We start from the raw sequence: 16,189 nt of genomic DNA on the forward strand, positions 1-16,189 counted from the left end.
GTTAGAGACCATGTTAAGAATATCTAAATAATATTTTACTGCCTTTCACTTAGATGTTTTCATGTGCAGTTGTATGAATTGTCCCTAGCCTCACGGGGCTTCATGGTTATCTTGTATAGGAACATCTAAATTTTGACCACAATGTGTGTATATTTTCATTGAGAAATATAAGCACATGAATTTAGTTTAGTGCTTTAAGTATTAAGGCATACAAGGATTCAAATGTATCTCTCAGTAAAGAGAGGGAGTGCCCCATGTTACTTAGTTTAGAGAAATCTTTGGCCAAGGAATTAAAAAAAGCTTCCAATCCCACTTATGGAGTCCATTTCTGTGAGTGGGGCTAGGGTTCTTGAGAGGATGATGAGAGATTTCATGTGGTCTGGCTTTAGGGAGAACAAGAGGGATCATCTTGTTAGATGGGATGTTAGGAGATCTAAGTCTGACAAGGATTTGAGACTTGAAAACGTGGTATCTAAAAACATCTAATTAATAGGAAAATTTTTATGGAGGCTCCCCTAGAGTTTAACTGGGCATTAAGTTATTGAAAGTATGGAATTCATTGAAATGGGCAGAATACTAGAGGAAGGAGCAATGTTTCTGATGTCAGTCCATAGAAATTTGTTTTCCAGAATGCTTGTTTGTTCTTTCCTCTTACTCGTTTCAAAGTGGGTTATGTCAATAGAATTTGGTTCTGGGAAGACATTTCAGTGGGAGAGGCTTCACTGGAACTGTTGGTGCCTCGTTTTTTAGATTATCCACTGTTCATAATGCACCAACTATAACTTTTTTCTTTCCGGAGGGGGGCTCTCTTTCTTGGGACTTCCACTTCTTTTGAAGTCTTAATGAAAGAGAGGTTGATGTGCTTACTTATTTGTTGAGTGTGTTGGATGCTTTCATTCCCTAAATTAGGGGAGATGCTTCGGTCTAGTTGGCAGATTCTTTGGGCTTCTTTTCTTCTAAATCTTTCATCACTCATCTTTTGAAACTTGCAACCCTAGTCCCTTTTCCTTTACATCATGCTTTTTGCAAGGCTAAGGTTCTTTTTAAGGTCCAGGTTTTCCTTTGGACCCAAACTCTTAACAGGATTAATAATTTAATATGAATGGCTTGTTACAGTTATGGATGCCCAATAAGGCTCCTTCCTCCTCCTCTTCCTCTGTTCTGTATCTAATTCTCTTTCTATCCCTCTTTGCTGCCTTTTAGTTCTATTCCGTAATTTTGCCTCAGTTTCTCTATGTACATATGTACTTCTTCCCCTTTGCTCATATTCTTCACTTCTAATTCTCTCCCACAATTTTATCTACTCCCTCTCTGATTTCTGATATTCAATTTCTTGTCCTACATTAAATTGGTACCAAAGCCCAACCAAGATTCCAAAATCAAGGGAATAGCAGCCATCAAAGCCACGGACCAGAATAGCCATTGTTGTCACAACAGAGAACATGGAGCAGGTATTTTGGATTCAATTTTTACTACTGTGGCCCTTGTTGCACAACTACAAGTCCTACAAAGCACTCAAGGATCAGAAATCACAGGAAAATACTAGAGAACTGAAGCACTATTCATTTTTGTCTTCCTCATAAATTACGTTTGTGCCCCTGAAATTCTCACACCAATCTCCAGCAAGAATTTTACAATGCCTCCTTCAACATCTGAACCAGAACACTGAAAAGACCTTCCCTGCAATTTTGTATTCACTGGTCAAGGGGTTTGGGCCCACATGCCACCTGAAGGTGCTCCAGCCAAACCTCTTATGAAATTTCAGATCTGCAAGTTTTCTCTTGGCACACCACCACCACTCAAGCTCCCCAGCCCCTGATCTGCCACCAGCTGGAGCACCATTGCCGGTGGCACATGCACCCCACGCGCCGGTGACGTGCATGAGGAACTGCCTGAATTTCTCCTGTATGTTCCAGACCTGTGAGATATTGCTTCCATCCGTGATAAAAAATTGGGGTTTCCCTCGAGATTTTGAAGCAGAATCGAGGAAAATTCAAGTGCTAGTGCATGTTATAAATTTTGGAGGATAATTTCTGCTCCAACACTAGGTCCAGACTTTATTTGCTGCATTTTGTAGGCTTTTATTTTGTTAGACTTGAGAAATTGGGAAGTTAGTTCGAGAAATTGGGCTGTAAATGCCATTTCCCATGTTTTGGAGGGTGGATTAAGTCGTTCGGCACTCTATTGAGGCTCAGCTGTGATAGCTTGAGATTTCCTGCAACATATCACTTTTCAGACATATTTTGGAGGATAAATTCAGTATGCCAGCACTTTTTTCCAAGTTTATAAGTGGAGTTTTCTTGGAGCATTTTTGAGAAGTAGTAGTGAGAATATTTGAAGAATCTCTCAAAAGCTGCGAAGTCAGCAGAAGGACCTTTTTCGGTAACATTGTAAGAACTTACAGGACTTGGGACTCCACAGAAATTGATATAATGTCGCTCAACTATTTGGTACTTGTTTGAATTCGCATTGGTCCTTTTTGCTCTCTAGTTAAAAAAAAAAAAAATTACAAGTCAGTGTTACTTATTCGCACCTAGTTGGCAATTCTCAACAATTGATAAAACGTAGGCGTGCTCCTGATTTTAATGATTGTTCAGGTCCAAAATTTTTCTTAGATTGGTCGGAGGACATGGTGAAATATTTTTATTGGTATGGATTGTCTAACCACCAGAGTATATGCTTAAGCTAAATCAAAACTTTTTAGTTTAGCAAAGCAATATTCGCAAAAAAGTGGAATGGGACAAATACTATCATGGAGATCCTACTGTTTCCCTCAAATTTTCCATGCTCACGAGGTATTCTTAGATCCTCCCAATTTGTTCAAGAGAGAACTCAAATTGTTTGACAATAAAAAATGCCCTTGCAAATTGGTACAAAGTATCATGACTACATAAATTATTTGCATATTACAAGTGCCCATGCAAATTAATGCACAGTCGAGTATCAGGACTACATGAATGATTTGCATATTACTAGTGCACAATTTTTTGATTCTTCTGTGGACCTGAGCCATGAATCTTTTCAAAATTAGACCATAGACTTGTCTTTAGTGATGCTAAACGCTGTTGGAGCCTTTAGGCTAGAGATGAACCTTAACTTTTCAACAACCTTTGTTGTTGAGGCTTGCAAAGATCTTCAAGATGAGTTGCCAACCACTAGGAAAGATTTATTTGTCACTAACCTTGCTCGTCAACCGCCATTTTCCATTTCTAACCTAAGGACTGAGGAACAATTGGGTGCTCCGGAGTTTGTTGAAATTCTTTAACTATGGATCCTATTGCTGAAAATCCCGTTGAGAGATATCCTCAATCCAGTAAACTTGTGCCTCCATCCCTAGCACCTTCTCCCTCCACATCTTCCTAACCAAATCTAGTGAAACATTGCCCATCATCCCAGAATATGGACTGAATGCATATTTGCTTGAACTGCCAATAGATTTGGATATTAAATTGATTTCTTGTATGAAGGAATTGTTATTTTATCATAGGAAATTGCAGCCTTCTATGCTACTTTCAATTGGAGGATCTTCTAGATATTTTCCAATGGATTGACGATGTAATGCAGATTGTGCCTCCTCTTGATTTGCCTACTTGTTTGACTTTGTTCCCACTCATAGAGTTAAAGCTATTATGCCATTTTAGAACTCGAGGTCTAGTTTTCTCTAACAAGGGGAGTTTTGATGGAGAATCACCAATGGAGAACTTTTCGATGTTTATATTGTAGCTAGGTTTCTTCTTGTAGTTTGGGAACACTCTTGTTGTAGTTTGGGAACACTCTTTTTAGATTTTCTGCTAAACCTATTTAGGGAGCATATGCACTAATGACGGTCACTATCTCCAGGCCTAAAACTGTTCCTAACACAACCCTGTTCCTTTTTCCTAGGCTTGGAACTGGCAGTGTGTACAAAGAAATTGTGTTACACAGGTAAAGTACACATTTGCGTTTTTTTTTTTAAGCAAGCTTTTTTCATATATACAAATTTCTAAGTCACACCCTACAACTAGTATAAACCACACGCACAATATAGTGCATTAAATTTTTTTTAAAGTACAATTTTGGGTGTGAATCCAAGCTAGACTAAAATCCATGCAATGGTACTTTTTGAAAAAAAATGGTTATATTCCAAGATTTGCAAATGAAAACACAAAAACACAAAAATGCATAAATTAAGCCTACATTTCCTAAACACAAAATCACCACAGCTAACCAACTATTGAAAAATTTATTAATAATAGTAATAAGAAAAGAAATAACAAGAGAGGAGAAAATCTTACCAGTGGCTGAAACTAAAAAGGTATAGACAACTGTCTGAAAAATACCATGTTAGACAACCACTTTACCTAAAAGCTTAAGCTATTAGATTGTGAGCCAACAATGTATATGAAGCTTTAGTAGAATTTGCTTTCCAAACAGCTTTGTTCAAACAGAGAGCTGGGATTTGAAGATTTCAAAAGATGATTAAGTAAAGACTTTAAAGAGTAAGACTTCAAATAATCCCCAATACACAACCTAACAACTCTCCACACAGTCCCCCGGGGCACCAAAAGTAGATAAAAAAGAATCCAGCACACCCAATGACAAAGTAAGCTCATTGAGATCTCCATCATTGAGACTTCCTAAGACTTGGAAATCTCAAGAAAAAAGAGCATCCCTCAAAGACACAAAGCTGAAATTGGTGCATTATAACAGAAGAAAGTCTAAACAAAAGTGGCACCAATAGCTCCAACGAAGTCTCACCCACCCAAGTATCATCTGAAAACCAAATTCTATTTCCATTACCCACCTTAAAATGAGCAAGGAAAGAAAATTCAATCTACCTAGGAAACAAACTTCCAAGGACTCACATGGGTTGTTACCAATACCCTTGGTATCTCACCCATTCTTATTCATTCCATACTCTCAATAACTTGATGCCATAAGGAGCTAGGCTCTAAAGGGAACCTCCATAACCATTTTCCAATTAAAGAGATGTTCTTAGAAACCACAATGGCAAGCGCCCCCCCCCCCCGGCCCCCCCCCCCCCCTTTTCAGATTATGGTCTCACTAATTGCCTCCGGCCTCCTAAATAATAAGATGAACCCTCTTATCCTCCCCAAAACTATACCAAAAAAAATCTCTCATAATTCTCTCTGAGGCCCAACACTTTTGAAGATATTCATGTAGTTTATGCAATCTTTTGGATTGTATGGCTTGAGAGAAACGTGAGGATATTACTTCTCCTTCTCTAATTGTGGAATGGAGTTAACTTTCTTACTTCTTTTTGTGCACATTCATTTGGAATTTTTTGGGGGATATTTTTGTCTGATCTTCTAAGGAATTACAGGGCATTATTGTAATTAGCTGATTCCATGGTCTTGAAGTTCCATGAAATTGTCAAAATTTCCATTGAAATTTCTGCTTTCCATCGCCATCAAAAATGAAATGGCAATTGATTTTTGTCTTATGAAATTTCCGTCGTAATTTCAACTATCATCCGAAATTATTGAAATCTTGGAAGTTAAATTTCCAATACATTTTTGAAATTTCTGTTGAAGTTCCACTTGCCACCATCCTCAAAAATGAATTGGAGATTTCCGTCTTACGAAATTTCGAAAATGAATCATCCCTCCTAAATTTATCAAAATCTCAAAATTTTAGCGAAACATGTCTAAATTTTAACTACAAAATGAAGTTTCCTTAGAATTCAAATGTGAAATTTAGACGCAAAGTGAAATTTCTCTCAATTTATATTATATTATTATTTTATTGAAATCAAGGATTATTACAAGTGCATTTGAAATTATATGAAAAACTAAACTTAGATATTAACAACATTTTATTAAACCATTTATGTCTAAATTGTCTTTATTTGTAATTTTGTTTAATAAATAACATCTAAGATGTGGCAGGGGCATCCAAACGCCATAACCAAATCATATTTGCTCGCCCACCTGCTGCTAGGTCTGGGGCCAGGCATGGGTGCTGCTATGCGCCGCTGCTCTGCTGGATTTATGAATTTCATTTATATTAATTTAATATGTTTAATATGAACATTATTTTACAGCTACTGCACCTCATACACAATGTACTTGTTAATGATGTAATTAATTTATAATATATTAGTTCTAAAACTGGCATTATTCTGTGTAATCATTTCTAAAGTTTGATAGGATTTCATGCTTACTACAAACTTCCATCATATTTTAAAATCAAATCAATAGCAAAATTTTGATAGAAATTTCTATGCTTTTGAAGTTTTGCAATTTTAGTCCAAATTGAAATTTAAGACCTGCTTAGATTTTATCATTTTAATGATTTTTGTTACCTAAAAAAATCCCATGTATGGAGCATACTTATCAAGTTCTCTTTCATTCAGTTGGTTTGAATTGCAGCGATATACTATTTGGTGTCACTTAATGAAGTCCTAATATCGCTGGGATAATTAGAAGGTGTCTAAGTTCATTAATTAGAACTTAGAAGCAGGGTCTAAATTTCGATTTCAATTAAAAATTCAAAGTTCAAAAGTACAGAAATTCCTATTTCAATGTCAATTTCGATTTCTGTTTCAAAAAATGAAGGAAATTGGTAGTAAAGCATGTACTTGTTTTATGAAACTTTAGAATGATTTAATTGATATTATAATGCAACTTTTGGAACTAATATGTTATAAATTAAATACATAAATAACAGGCATGTTCTGTGTGAGGTGTTAGTAGCTGTACATATAGTATTTGTATTAATCATATTCAGTTAATATAAATGTAATTCATAGATCAGTTAAATATTCTTTATTATATAACTAAAGATAATTTAGGCTTAAGTAGTTAAATAAAATGTTGTGGCTAATATCTAAGTTTAATTTTTTTTTTTTATATAATTTCAAAAGCCCTTAATAAACTTTTATTTCAATTTAAAAAAAAAAAATTTAAGAGGGAAATTTCACCTTGCATTTGAATCTCATTTTTGAATTCCAAGAAAATTTCATTTATAGTTAAATTTTGATAAATTTCTCTAAAATTTCAAGATTTTGATAAATTTCATATGGTTCATTGAAATTTCATGAAAATCAATTGCCATTTCAATTTCAAGGGTGATGGAAAGTGGAAATTTTGACAACTTCTAGAAAATTTAAGACCATGATCTTGGAGGTTAATGTCATTGTACCCATTACCAAATTATAATGCACTTAAGAGGGTTATGCACAAAAAGGTTGAGTGCAATTAAGAAGGAAAGAGAGGTTAAATTCATAAGAGGAGTAAGGAGGGATAAAATAAGAATAAAAAAAAATAGTTAAAATCCTAATTATGATTAGGATTATTGAAGCCAGGTGGCTGCCTCTTCACTGAAAGACCCAGAATGAAACCCCTATCGTATATTGATCAACATCAGCAATGAGAAAAGGAGACAAAGATCCCTTTGCCTCACCTTATTAGAAGTTGAAAGCCAATAAAAAAAAGAAAACCTCTAGTCCAGCCTCTCCATCTCAAGCAAAACCCTTCCTACCTAAAACTCTATCCAAAAAACTCTAATTCAGCCTATCAGAAGCATTCTCAAAATTTAATCACTACCTTCTCTTTTTCCTCCTGACATCTTCAACAACCTCATTAGCCATGAGGACAACATCCAAAATCTCTATCTCACACCAAAAAAGTGACTTTGAACTAACCTCCCTTTACCTATCAAGAATCTTAGCAATAAAATCTTAACACTTATGGTTAGATTTTCAAGTCTGAAATCAGTCACATGATAGAATGATCCTTTTTATGAACTAGGTGATTAAAGTGGAATTCATACTTTTAGGATCACCACCTAATGCAATATGAGCTCCAAAGCCTGCGACCCAAATTCATTGAGTTTTGGCATTTTTTGGATTTTTGGGTTCAGGATTTTTCATAGTTTGGCAGAATTTTTGTAGTAGGATTTAATAAGGTAATAATCTAGTAGATTATCTTGGGTCTTCATGATTTAAAGATCTTACTAGTATGTCCTGTTTTAATTTTTAGGGAAGGCATCCTTAGTCACAGAGCAATCCCCACCAACAGAAAAGGTAAACATAGCATTGGCCAAAAGGAAATCCATCAACCACATTCTCTAATAAAATTGTCAAAAATGGGGATGCTAGAAGTAACCCTAGCGCCTCCCTGTTGCTCTGCAGAAATCTAATGACATTAAAATCCCCTCTTAAAAAACTAATTAGGATGACAAAAAATTGAACACAAGAACTGAATGCTTGTAAAAGCTGTAAGGATAATCTTTATCTGCCTAGCATACACATCCCCTTAACTCCTATCATTCCAAATTGCATTGGCCAAAAGGAAATCCATCAACCACATTCTCTAATACAACAACAACAACAACAAAACCAAGCCTTAAGTCCCACTACATGGGGTCGGTTATATGAATCATTTTCCGCCAATTTATGCGATCATGGACTATTTTTTTTTGATAGATTTGGGAATATTAAATCCTTACTCGCTACTTCTTCCCAAGTTATTTTAGGTCTACCCTTACCCCTTCTACTGTCCCCCTACAGTAACTAGCTCACTCTTCCTCACTGTCGCACTATGTGACCTACGTTGCAAGTGGCCATACCATTTGGGTTGTCCCTTTCTTATCTTATCTTCTATAGGAGCTACACCTAACTTACCACGAATATGTTCGTTCCTTAATTTATCTTTCAATGTTATACTACTCATCCATCTAAGCATTCTCATCTCGGCAACTTTTACTTTTTGGATATTTTGTTTCTTCGTCGCCCAACATTTTGATCCATATAGCATAGTTGGTCTTATAGCTGTCCTATAAAACTTCCTTTCTAATTTTAAGGATATTCTACATTCGCAAAGCGCACTTGAAACACTTCTCCATTTTATCCAACCTGCTTTAACTCTATGCATTACATCATCTTCAATTTCTCCTTCATCTTGCATAATAGATCTAAGGTATTGAAATCTACAAGTGCTATTTATTTCTTCATCATCAAGTTTAACTTTATCTCCAATATTCCTCCTACTATTACTAAAATTTCATTTCATATATTCTGTCTTATTTCTACTTATCCTAAAGCCTCTAGATTCCAAAACTTCTCTCCATAAGTCTAACTCAGCCTCTACTCCGTCCCTAGTTTCATTAATTAATACAATATCATCTGCAAATAACAGACACCATGGAACTTCTTTTGAATACTCTTGGTAAGTTGGTCCATCACTAAACCAAAAAGATAAGGGCTCAAAGCAGATCCTTGATGTACGCCTATGGTGATTGGAAATTCTCTAGTTTCTCCATCTATAGTCCTTACACTAGTCATTACTCCATTATACATATCCTTAATGACATCAATATACCTACTACATACACCCTTTTTTTTTTCTAAATCCCACCATAGAACTTCCCTAGGCATCCCATCATATGCTTTTTTTAGGTCAATAAATATCATATGCAAGTCCCTTTTTATTTCCCAAAACTTTTCCATTCATCTTCTTAAAAGATATATAGCTTCTGTGGTATATCTCCCACGCATGAAACTAAATTGATTTTTTGAGACCTTCGTTTCTAACCTTAATCTTTGTTTAACTACCCTTGTCCCATAGTTTCATCGTATGACTCATAAGTTTAATTCCACGACAGTTATTACAATTTTGAATATCTCTTTTATTTTTGTATATAGGTATTAAAGTGTTTTTCCTCCATTCATATGACATTTTCTTAGTTTTTATAATTATATTAAATGAATTAGTTAACCATATAATTCCGTTATCACCTAAGCATTTCCAAACTTCAATTGGGATGTTATTTGATCTTATAGTTTTACCATTTTCCATTTTTTTAGTGCAAACTTAACTTCATTAACTCTAATTTTGCGAATAAATCTCAATTTTTTAGTCTTTTCCTCATTTGACAATTCTAAGTTTAAATCTTTTATTTGATTTTCATTAAACAACTTATTAAAGTAACTTCGTCATCTTTCTTTAATGTCTTTGTCCTTAATCAAGACAATATCATCCTCACTTTTTATACATTTTACATTTCCTAAGTCCTTACTCTTCCTTTCTCTAGCTGTAGCAAGTTTAAATATATATCTCTTTCCCCTTCTTTTGTATCTAATGTATCACACAAACTATTAAATGATCTGTATTTAACTTCACTAAAATGGAATTTTTTGCATTTTTTCTTGCCTTCTTATACTTTTCAAAGTTATCTCTATTTCTACATTTTTGCCACGTTTTATACTAAATTTTTTTTGTCTTTACGACTTTTTGTACATCTTTATCCCACCACCAACTTTCTTTACTATTCGAGAATCTTTCCCTTGATTCACCTAAAATCTCTTTTGCTATTTTTTAATAGTGTTAGCTAATCTACTCCAAAGAGTATTTGTATCTATCCCATCCTCTATAGTCAAATCCCCATATTTGATCATTTTATCTTTAAATTTTATTATATTCTCCTTTTAGGTTCCACCGCCTAGTTCTCTTACACTGATTTATTTTATCATTTTTCTTCCATTTTTTAATACATATATCTAACGCTAAGACTCTAGACTCAATATTGTCTGGTTAGACTTTCACTTGGAATAACTTTACAATTCTTGCATGATAAACAATCTAACCTCCTAGTTAAAAAAAAATCTATTTGACTTTTATTTTGTCCACTTTTAAAGGTTATTAAGTGTTATTTTCTCTTCTTAAAGCAAGTATTCATTATACTAAATCATATGACATAGCGAAGTCTAAGATCATCTCCCCAAGCTCATTTTGTCTCCATATCCATATCCTCTGTGTATCCTCTCATAATTTTTATTATCCCTTCCAATGTGTCCATTCAGATCTCCTCCTATAAATATTTTCTCAGTCCTTGGTATGCCTTGTATAATACCATCCATATCTTTCCAAAATCGTCTTTTAAGAATTGCTGTTAAGCTGACTTGAGGAGCATAAGCACTAATGATATTTAATATCTCTTGTCCTAATACCATCTTAATTTTTATAATTCTATCCCTTACTCTATTTACATTAATAACTCTATCTTTTAAGTTTTTGTCTATAATTAAATAATTCCTACTCCGTTCTTATGTTTTTCTTTTCTAGTGTACCAAAGTTTAAATCCCGATTTATCAATTTCTCTAGCTTTCTCCCCCACCCACTTTGTTTCTTGAAGGCAAATTATATTAATTCTTCTTTTGATCATTGTGTCCACAATTTTCATGTCTTTACCCGTAAGTGTCCCTATATTCCAAGTTGCTAATCTAATCCTAGTTTCTTGAACTAATGTCTTTACCTGCCCACGTCCAGAATGATGCAGGAACCCTCACATATTTGATATCGTACTCGGGCGCCAACACGGCGAGTCGCTTCAAGGCGATGACCTAGCCCACCCTCGCCCACTTTTTGCTACACCCGGGTGGTACAAGTGCAATGCGTCGCTCGTAGGGGACGCCCCAATAAATATTTGGTAAGGATTCATATCATAGTGATTTGACAAATTTTACACTGGCTGTCAACTACCTAACGCAACCCTTCTCCTTTACCCAGGCTTGGGACCAGCTGTGTGTGAAAAAATAAGGACATTAAGTACATCAAAAAATGGGCATGCTAGAAGTAACCCTAGTGCCTCCCTGCTGCTCTACAAAAATCTAATGACATTAAAATCCCCTCTTAAAAAGTAATTAGGACCACAAAAAAACCAAACATGACAACAAAATGCATGTAAAGACTCCAAGGATAATCGCTATGACTGCCTGATGCTTATTCACATCCCCTTAACCCTTATCATTCCAACTTAGGATCCTTATGAACTGCCTAATGCCTTCCTTAATAGGTGTAACAATGGAGTGAATCATTATAACTTTCTTTTTTGTTCTTTATTAAAGATTGGAATAATGTTCTTAAAGAGCTAAAGTTTGACAATCAATTAATGGCATGTTGGCATCTAAGTTGAAGACATTCATACAGATAAGTGAGAATGTTGTTTCAAAGAACCCTAGGTGTAATTCGTTAGAAAAAGAAAGTCATTGGAAATGACCACATTGCTTTGAATATTCATTGATACAGGGACACAAACAATATTGAATTTTGGTTATTTTTAGTAAGAAAAAGATGAAAGCATCTAGTGTTATCATTAGCAACTCCTTGTAAAGAAGTAAGAGATGGAGAACCACGAAATAAAGATGATCGTTGAAGATTTGGTGAACATGGCAAACTTATTACCAGAAAACAGAAAATAAGGGATTGAAAGATGCTGAAACGCATTATGAAGGAAATGGGAAGACAAAAGTATATTTCAAAGAAAAAGAATGGCAGAAGGGGAAAAAACATGTTCTTGCAGTGGATCACTGATTAGTGCCACTGATTGGCAACTGTCAGGCTCTTAAAAAATCATCAGATTTCAAAATTTTGTTGCTTTGATGGGTAAAAAGCATGGACATTTAAGGATATTGTTGTAACTTTTTAATATACTGTCTACCCTTGAATATAAAAACACTTTTTACATGGAATGAGATGAAAAGAAACCCTATTTAATTCTCATTACGAGACAGACAGCAAGTGGAAATTTACGTGTTACCTCATGACATCTTGAACTCTGAAAAATGTGCTTCTCAATACTTCTTACCATCAAGCTCAATGAAAGGATGAGCTAATATAAGCACCTCGATAATATGCCTTGAGTTTGAATCCCCATTGGATGTGCATCCCCTTGAGGATTTGCCGGCCCTAGTTGTTGGTGGGGAACTGCAGCACTCCCGTCTGACATTGTCCACATCCCAACAGTTAGAACATCAAGTAAAGTGGTAATGTAACATGTGTCAAGGGCTGAATATTTCACACCTTATGAAGGACCGTGCAACACTAGCTAAAGCACTTTTGCTTAACTAGTCAACCAAAGTTTACAACAGTTCACCAACAGAACACATTCATAGCAGTTAAATGAAATGTAAGCGGAAGCAGTAAGCAGTTCATGAAAGTAAATGGCAAGTAGTGGTAAATATCGAAGCAAAATAATTCATTAAGCAACACCTTTGTGAGCAACGTGTGTGTAGTGAGGAAGGTGAGTAGACTAAACACGATTACAATGACTAGTGAGTTTTACAAGATTGATGAACGCACACCCTTCCTTAAAGAGCTTTCTATGCTATTGTAGCTTTGGCACTAGGAAATATCAAACTATCTGAGGCGTCATACTCCCATTTTAATGCTAGGATAGAAATACCCTTAAAGCAATAAACATATACTAGTATTTACATGATAGTAACCCATCCGTACAGGAGACAAGCGGTCATAGGCAAGTATAATGCCTTGAACAAGCTTGGCTCATGATGATGGCATTAGAGACATGGTGCCTAGGAAGTAAAAGGGGCAGCCCAACGCACAAAGCTCCCGCATATGCGCAGTCTGGGGTAGGGGCGGACCACGATTGGTCTATATTATGCAACCTTACCTTTCATTTTTGCAAGAGGTTGTTTCCACACCTCGAACCCATATTCTCCGGGTCACACGGCGAAAACTTTACCATTCCGACAACTTTACATGGTGCCGAAGAAGTCCCTGGTTATAATTTTGTTGCTTGAATTTATTGTAATTTTATAAAACATAAAAAATAAAACTAAATAAAAATAAATAAAAAAACTATTGCATTCTCAATATGTGTGTTATTTAATGTTTGTTTATCCCTCAACATGCAATCAGGCTATATGTGTGGATGTTAAGGCTTGATATAGGCTATATGTGTGGATGTTAAGCCTTGATATACATGACTGGAGCTTAAGCTTTTTGGTAAAGTGGTAAACCTCCACACTCAACCCTCACCCCCCCACCCCCTGCGCTTGATATACATGATTGGAGCTTCTGGTAAAGAAGGAAAAAAAAGTCCCCATGCTTGATTGCCAATCTACATAGATTTGTATCATTGTGTTTGCGTAGTTGCCATTCCAAGTCTGCTATTTTTGCAAGGACTGCAATGGGAGTTGTTCCATTTGTGCTATGAAGCACGGATACTTGAATACACCCTGCCTGGTATCAGTTATGGTTGCCCTTGTGATACACAATAATATGTCTCACAAATTCTTGATTTATTTTAAATTTCAGATAATAAAGGGATACACCTAGGATAAATGAGGGTACGTACATCAGTACATGTCTGGGGATAGTTTGGATTTTTGTTTAGGTCAATGTTAAAATGCAAAGTTTTCTGGGTTTAGCTCAAGTGGAATGGGATCAAAATTGTTTCTTTGTGAAAGTTAGTAGCCATATTATGACGCAGAACATAAAGATCTCTAATTCCATTAGCCTCCACTTTCGCAGTCAGAAGAGAAACTTCTCTCCTTCAACAGGTGTGCACTTGCCTCTTAGACAAACCTATTTCCTTTATCTTTTGAATTTTGGTGGTTGCAGTTTCTCCTTACCCCCATCCACCCACAAGCAAAACCCCCAATTGCAAGCTTCCAGAATGCTTGTCCAGTGACTAGTCTACGTTGGATTTATTCAAGTTCTGAAATAAATGTGCATCTTGTTTTTTTTGTGCTTCTTTGTTCATGCATGTGCAAGAGAATCTTTTATCATATCTAATTTATTTATTTATAAAAAATAGATGACTTGACACAAAAAGGGTTTACACTTAACAATTCCCATCTTTCATGTGTAGAGGTCCTAGTGCTTTTCTATAGCTTCCTACTGTATTTCTTAGCTAAAATAATCAAATATCTTGGGTTTTTTGGTCTTTTGCTTGATGCCAGTTAGAAGTTCTTGATTTTGGTCACTTTTCTCCAATTAAGTGTCGTGTATTTACTTATATATGTATGTTCCTGCAGGTGGCTAAATGCTTTGTTGAGACAGCCTTGGATTATAGCAAAGACATCATCATTGGGAATGGGCCTCAAGGTCCTTTTGACCACCTACTCAAGCTTAAGAGTAGTTTTCACAATTCTGGCAGGCACTGGGCATTTGATCCGAGTAACTTGTTCTTGTATGCTGTTACGGATTCAGGGATGAATAAGAAATGGGGCCGATCCATGACAGATGCTGCTAAAGCTGCCATAGAAGGCGGAGCTACCATTGTACAGCTAAGGTTTGTTGGTGTTGATAAGGATTTGCTCTAAATTTTGATAAGCTATTTTGTTTATACTGCAATTTTTGCGTATTTTAGACTTGACTCTTGTATTTTCAGGCTATGTGGCCTAGCCAATGGTCTATAAGGAATGCAAGTGATTGCCACTATTATTTTTATCTGATTATATAGAAATTTGATTTATTTTAGTACATGGAATGGAATTTTTCGATTTAGTTTATTAAAATTTAAATCCTTCAAGGGGAAGTTTAATTTGTCAAGATACTTTCATTGAACATGCTACATCTCTCTCTGTGTCTCTCTCTCCCTCTCTCATGGGTGTGCCCACACGTATTTTGGTGTACCACATTTAAGGAGTAGTAGTGGAGAGAAGATTAAACTTGGTAATCAAGAAGTTAATAGCACTAATAGATTTAGATATTTTGGACTATTATGCAAGCGGAAGGGGAAATTGAAGCAGATGTGGTACATAGAATTAAAACAGGTTGATCATGTGTGTTATGTGATCATAGAATCCCCTTAAAATTAAAAGGAAAGTTTTATAAGACGGCTATAAGGCCGACTATGCTTTAAGGTTCCGAATGTTGGGCAACTAAGAAACATGTACAAAAACCAAAGTTGCTAAAATGCAAATGTTAAGGTAGATGAGTGGGTATAACATTAGAAGATAAAATAAGAAATAAGCATATACCCAATAATTTAGGCATAGCATCGGTCAAAGACAAGATAAGGGAGGGGCTTAGATGGTCTAGACAGTTAAAATGCAAGCCTAGTAGAGCACCTATGAAGAGGTGTGAGTTAGTTATTATTTCTGACATGAAAAGGGGTAGGGGTAAACTTAAAATAACTTGGAATGAGATAGTAAGGAAGGATTTAATAGCCTAATAAAGGAAAATGCTCTCGATCGGGTGAAATGGCGGAAAAGGATTTATGTAGCCGACTCCACAAAGTGGGACTTAAGACTTGTTATTGTTGTTGTTGTATTCTGTGGTAAAGCAGATGGCATGATAAAAAACAGATTAACAGACATGATTGAAAATTAATTGGTGGAGCGTGGACAGAGATTTTGGCAATTTTAGCTCAAACATTTTTGAAACATATAATGTTATGAATTATTTCAGAAATTGTTATAGAGCTAGAGGAAATTTAT

The 16,189-nt window shown here is 35.4% G+C and overlaps 1 protein-coding gene across 1 annotated transcript in view; it reads left to right on the top strand.

The window, feature by feature from the left end:
- LOC131164607 (thiamine biosynthetic bifunctional enzyme TH1, chloroplastic) overlaps positions 1-16,189 on the top strand; it is a 68,993-nt gene that overhangs the window by 41,021 nt on the left and 11,783 nt on the right. The window contains exon 9 of the mRNA XM_058121912.1: positions 14,783-15,039. Coding sequence (XP_057977895.1) covers positions 14,783-15,039 — 257 coding nt within the window. The remainder of the gene's footprint in view (positions 1-14,782; positions 15,040-16,189) is intronic.

The sequence above is a fragment of the Malania oleifera genome, chromosome 9 (genome assembly GCF_029873635.1).
Source record: "Malania oleifera isolate guangnan ecotype guangnan chromosome 9, ASM2987363v1, whole genome shotgun sequence".
Classification (NCBI taxonomy): domain Eukaryota; kingdom Viridiplantae; phylum Streptophyta; class Magnoliopsida; order Santalales; family Ximeniaceae; genus Malania; species Malania oleifera.